We start from the raw sequence: 5,912 nt of genomic DNA, 5'->3' as shown, positions 1-5,912 counted from the left end.
ATACCAAGGGTCTTCAGCTGTGATCTTTCAAGACATGGTGCAACCTGAGTGTTTGGAGGCGATGGCCGTGAGTGAAGCTCTCGCGTTGGCCTCGGATCTCTACATCGACAAGATTTTAGTAGCAACTGACTGTATGTCTACTGTCAACCATTTGAAGGGCCAATACCTGGGACCAAATGCAGCAATCATACATGACATAAAGGAGAAGATGGGAGAGTTTGCAGGTGCTGAAATTATCCATGTTAGGAGAGAAAAGAATTGGGAAGCTCACGATCTTGCTAAGTCTGTTGGTTCCTTTGAAGTGGGGCGCCATGTGTGGCTCCTTGCTTCCCCGGACTTTTTGTAGAGTATATGCGACAACGCCTCCTCGGTTGAATATCGGCTCCACCACACTCTCAAAGTTCGTCTTCGCCGCAACTTTTCTACGGTTTGACTTCATAATATTTCTTCCATAGTTCAAAGTGTGGTTGGGTGCCTAGGAAGCATTCACACGTAGTGATGAAACAAACCATATCGAGCACCACAAGGCAATGCTCTCAACTTTCTTTACCAAATCCAATGTACAAAATGCAGGGGCACGTTGGGGTCATTCTTGTGAAACACAGATTTCAGAGCACACGGCAGGAACGATCCAAAGGGTAAATCGAGTTCGCTTAATTACATACGTACATTGTTGCTACAATATAGACTTAGGAAATTAAGGCCTTGTCACAGAGAGACACTGCCATCAGTTCTCACTTCCCTGGAAAATATGTACAGCGGCCGGACAGCCACACACACACCTGAGCAAAGAAGGGTCGGCACTATGTACAGAGGAGGCAACCTAAGCACCACCTCCCAGCCTTTTTATTGAAGCTCAGGGGGCTCGGCGAGCATATACTCGACAGGAAGAAGGGAAGGGCAGCGATCCGAACTGACCGCCCGCCAGGCGCAGCGGAGCCCGCTTACAAGCAAGCGTGGTGAATCACATATTGTTGCCCATTCCAACACTGACTCCGATCCTTTCAGCGACCTGCGATACAGATGTGCGGATGTGAGCAACCATATAATTTCTGAAAATTGCAGCTGATATGATAAGGGGCGTCGCCCACTTTCGTCGGCGGAAAAAGACTAAAGAGATTCATCAAAATAGAACAGTTACCAGGTGCACCTAACCGAGTAATCTGTAATACAACAGTTGCTCCAAATGAACTGATCGTGGTAACAGCATACAGCTGCCAGATCTTTATTTGCAGTGTATAATCCCCAACTACACCGACAGCGAAATGCCACTCCTAGATGCCATGTTTGCTATAAGGACAATAATTGATTTCTAGTTCAATTTTGGAGCAGACAAAGACAGAAAGCTTACTTCCTTGAAGGAGTGAACATCACTGCCCCAGAGCCAGGCATCGCAGCCTGCGTCCCTAGCTCCCCACAAATCATTCCGACGGTCGTCGCCAATATGCACAGCCTCTTCAGGCTTCACGTCCAACAACTCGCAGGCCTTCAGGAATATTGTTGGGTTTGGCTTTTCTGCTGCAACCTGTTAGCAGAAAAAAACAGAGAACAAGGGTTTAATGGCGAACATTAATAGGAAAACTGAAGGTCGAACTTATAGATACAAAGGTCAGTAGCTGAAGGGTCAAGGTTCAGTTAACAAGCTTAGTTAAAGCAGCTCATCTGTAAATGGAAACCCACCTCAGCAGATACAGCAACTGCATCGAACCAGTGATCGCAATTCAGGGCCTGTAACAGTGGCCGGAGACGGGTGTCAAAGTTGGATACAACAGCTGTTCTCACACCAGCCCTTCTCAATGCTTCAAAAACATATTTAGCATCAGGATCAATGAGCCGCCAGGCCTAGCAAACATAAAACAGTTTGTCAATTTGTGAGGTCAAACACACAATAGGATGGTTTCAAATCATTTTGATTACAGATTTTCTCTTACCTTCTCAGTTGTATAGTAATGATAAAGTTCCTCAAAGTACTGTAAATCTGAGCAGCCTGTAGAAGAACTAACTATATGTTGCCAAAAGGGCCTCCCATCATCAACATACCTGGAGAAATTGAGAAACATAAGTCCATGCAGCAGCATATTTTTTTTAACAGGTTTGAAATGTTTGATTGAATGAATCGCAAATTTGTACAAAATCCACATGCCCCGAGGGCTAAAAGGTATATTATTATTATTTTGTGACATGATAACTCCAGGTTCCAAGGAGGAACTGAATGCAAGGCTGATAAGAAACAAAAGAATCAAATCACCAGTACTACCTATCACCACAGTCCATATATATGTTGCAAAAATCAGTTTCGTACGATTTCCATTCAGATTTGTCTCCTGATAAGGATTATGAAAAACGCACCCAAGGATACTAAGTGCTCGTAAAGCACACAAACCAGCTAAACCTAACTGTGAATATGCCAGAAACTTAAGAATCAAATTCTCGCATAAGAATAAACTCTCTACTTTCTGAATACTATGTGAAACTTAAGAATCAATGTTCCTACCCCACAATTGTTCTTTTAGCACCACCAAAGACAAATAAAACTATCTCAGCCATATCTGAGAAGGTAATTGCATCAAGCACCAGATAGAACTTGGGACCATTCCAATTCCTGGATCTCAATCTGAACATTGAGAATTATAGAATCCTCAAAGCTGTTCTTGCAAATATTCCTCCGCGTTCTGGTGGGAACTTTACTTATGGAATTCTACTTCTAACAAACGTTTCTTGGCTCGCAGCTTAACTCAGATTGAGGGATAATTAACTCCGCTTGAAATTGTTTCGTATCTGCACGTCACTCTCAATTTTGAAGAGGCGGTATTTCAATCCAATTGATTAAAAAGGACAAGTTCAAGGAAGTGAAAGACAAGTTACTCCAGAGCTTCCTGATGTATATCCTTGTTTAAATTGAACAAGGGCATTTATGGCAAGAATACCCAGTCCTAAATGCTATTTATTCATTTCTATACGTGCACAAGAACAAAATCAGACAGAGCCATCGAAGATGCTCGAATAGTGAAATCACATCACACCCAAACTCGCACTTGAAACAAGAGGACAATCCAAAGGTAAATGCCATACCTAAGCCGCGATCTGCCCCATGGCTGCGCATATGCCTGCCGGTACCTCATCAAGATCTCATCCTCCGAGTACTTCACCCCATACTTTTCGCCTACTGTTCTGTACACCTGTATTAACATTCAGAACAAAAGTATTAACATTCAGAACACAAGCCATATTAATCAAACCGCATGCATGCCCAATTAACATAGGAAAGGGAGATTTTATCCGTAATTCGTCATGCATGGAGAGACAAATCCACACGACCCAGAAATGAACAGCAGAAACAAATCTGCCCAGGTTCTCACAGCCCAAATCTATGAACATACACGAACGGAACGGCCAACGGGAGTACGGATCAGATCGATCCAAACGCAACGCATTGCCTCAGCGCGTGCACCGCATAGAAAACATGCAGGCCTCCGTCAGCCATGTGAACGGCCAACGGAATCGAGCGGAGCAAACAGAGGAACATGAATTGGAGGCGCGGTGTATGGGGGGAAGGGCGTAGGCCGACCTGGGCCATGGGCTCGGTGGGGGCGAGGAGCGTGCCGGCGGCGTCGACGAGGATGGCCTTGTGCGTGATGTCGCCGTAGATGGCGCGCCGGTAGTCGTAGTACTCCCGCGCCCCCATCGGCTCCCACCGCGCGCTGCCCGCCCCGACGACCGCCTCCGGGGCCTCCGCCGCGGCCGCTGTCCCGAGGCGCCGCCGGCCCGCGAGCGCCGGCTGGAGCCGGGCCGCCGCCGCCGCGGTTGCCGAGCGCAGCCGCGCCACCGCCATTGTCAACGAGGTGGCGGGGTGGCGGGTCTCTGGTGGCAGGTGGGTCCGGGCGCCAGAATCTCAGGTGGTGGCGGCTCCGCCGTGCCGTGTTCGAGCGCGCGCGCGCGGTCGGTCTCTCCTGTGGCGTGCGTTGGTGTGGGTGTGATGCGGTGTGGCCGTGTGTGGGTGCGCGGTGTTTATAGGCAGGCGGAGGGAGGGAGACGAGCGGCGGCCGGTGACGCGACCGTGATGGCTATTTGCTTCCTGTGGCTGCCTTCACCTCCTCCTTTCCTCGGGTTTCAGGGACTCTTTTGGGCGTCACAAAATTCCTTGCATTTTACACACACAGGTATTACTTGTGATCTCTCTCAAAAAAAGGTATTACTTGTGATCACTTTTTATATGTTTTGAATTTTTTGGTTCGAATGTATATAGACGTATTTTAATATGTTTATTCATGATTCAGTCGATATGCCGTCTATATTAAAATATGCAAAACATCTTATATTTGTGAACGAACGAAGTAACTTTTTTTTTCCTGAATGAGATGTATATAGATACATTGTAGTATTTGTTCATTCATTTCAGTCTGTATGTAGTCCATACTAAAATATTTAAAATGTTATATAGTTCAGAACATATGTTATATTTTTATTCTTATTTTTTTACGGAAAGACCAATGACCATTTGTTAAAGTCGACCAACCCTTAAAATTCATCTTTATATAAATTAGAAATTGAACGCGGGGACTTAGAGGACATAGACACCGTCCTCCTCCTCCTCATGTGCACTCGTACGTGTTGTGCCGTGGGCCAAACTCGACACCGCCTCTACACTTATGTAACATTGTCGGAGCCAGAAAAACATTCTATGCAACGGCTAGGAAGTCTTCACGCGATGCCAAAAGACATCTAAAATAGGAAACAAATCATTGTCCCATAGAAGAATGTGGCGGAGAGGGTTGGACGACCATCCCATATCTGGCTAGAGAGGTCCCGGTAGACTTAACCTCACAAGCTCCCCGACGACGCCAAAGTTGGTCGACCGTTATCGATCAAAGAAGGAGCCAGTGGACCCAGACATGAAGCGTCTTCGTCCACTTCACCAATAGCACAAACCATATCCACCAATCCAGATGAGTATTGACTACACGATAGCATACCCTCCTCTACTATGTTGATAAGACCGCCGCTAACAAGATAGATCCGAAGTTGGGGAAATGTCATTCTTAATATGCACAGGGTCGCCATTCTCAACACATTGTTGTAGCTAGTGAACGAAATCCAACCCCGACAAACCTAACTATAGTGTTGCAACGCAGTTTGGTGTCCCCACCTCCTCCCGCCGGGGGGGGGGGGGGGGGGGGCAGCAATAGGAGGAGGACAGGACCTTGCGGGCGGAGCGGTGGCAGCAATCTAGGGTTCCTAGAAGGGGACAAAGTATTTTTTTATATAGATATTTTTTACAAACTTCAAATCTATTCGCCTTCAATCCTGGTAGTTCAAAGAACACCAAAAATAATAAAAATTACAACAAGGTTTGTGGGCCACTTAGCGATGACTAGAAGCACTAGAGCAAGCAGAAAGCGCGTCGCCGTCATCGCCCTTCCCTCGCAGGAGCCGGGCAAATCTTGTAGTAGACAATCGGGAAGTCGTCGTGGTAAGGCCGCATAGGACCAGCGCATCAGAGCAGCAACCATCGCAGATGAAGAAAGTCGTAGATCGAAAGGATCAAACTTGTAACACCCAAATAGAGATGAACAAAGACCCGATCCAAGCAGATCCACCAAAGATCAACACCGATCAAATCCCGCGAGATCCGACGAAGACATGCCTCCACACGCTCTCTAGTGATACTAGACACACCATCTGAACGAGGATAGAATATGGGAGATATTATTCGTACTAAAGGACATCGCCGCCATCACACAAACCCAACCTAACAAGAACAAAAACGGGGTCCCTCCCGCCAACCGGGGGTGGAGGGGGGCGAGGTCCTCCGCACCTCCATGGCCCAATGGCCCTGGGAGATTGGCGAACCGGTGGCGACGCCGACAGAAGGAGAAGGAAAGCGTGGGGTTTTTTCTGGTGGATGAGGAAAG

The 5,912-nt window shown here is 47.1% G+C and overlaps 1 protein-coding gene across 3 annotated transcripts; it reads right to left on the bottom strand.

Moving 5' to 3' along the window:
- Positions 1-628: 628 nt before the first annotated feature.
- On the bottom strand, positions 629-3,983 carry LOC109753082 (uncharacterized). Of its 3 annotated transcripts, none has more exons than XM_020312015.4 (7): positions 3,569-3,983; positions 3,073-3,179; positions 1,932-2,040; positions 1,681-1,842; positions 1,352-1,525; positions 1,142-1,274; positions 629-1,012 (listed from the first exon to the last, which is right to left on the bottom strand). In XM_020312015.4, exons 1-7 carry the CDS (start codon positions 3,830-3,832, stop codon positions 1,005-1,007), a joined length of 957 nt encoding a protein of 318 aa, XP_020167604.1. In that variant the 5' UTR covers positions 3,833-3,983; the 3' UTR covers positions 629-1,004. The 3 variants fall into 3 exon arrangements, with proteins under 3 accessions (XP_020167604.1, XP_020167611.1, XP_020167618.1); XM_020312022.4 differs by having other exon boundaries at positions 1,151-1,274; XM_020312029.4 differs by lacking the exon at positions 1,142-1,274.
- Between the last annotated feature and the right edge of the window lie 1,929 nt (positions 3,984-5,912).

This window comes from Aegilops tauschii, chromosome 2, assembly GCF_002575655.3.
Source record: "Aegilops tauschii subsp. strangulata cultivar AL8/78 chromosome 2, Aet v6.0, whole genome shotgun sequence".
NCBI classification, from domain to species: Eukaryota; Viridiplantae; Streptophyta; class Magnoliopsida; order Poales; family Poaceae; genus Aegilops; species Aegilops tauschii.
Note: the sequence above shows the minus strand (reverse complement) of the source record. Positions and strands in the feature narration are given on the sequence as shown.

Bases quoted from the DNA above. Each gene is read 5' to 3' on its own strand.
- LOC109753082 (XM_020312015.4), bottom strand. From the start codon at position 3,832: ATGGCGGTGGCGCGGCTGCGCTCGGCAACCGCGGCGGCGGCGGCCCGG. The intron at 1,526-1,680 runs GTGGGTTTCCAT...TTCTGCTAACAG, and splicing joins CAGTTGCTGTATCTGCTGAG to GTTGCAGCAGAAAAGCCAAA. The intron at 1,275-1,351 runs GTAAGCTTTCTG...CATGGCATCTAG, and splicing joins ATGTTCACTCCTTCAAGGAA to GAGTGGCATTTCGCTGTCGG.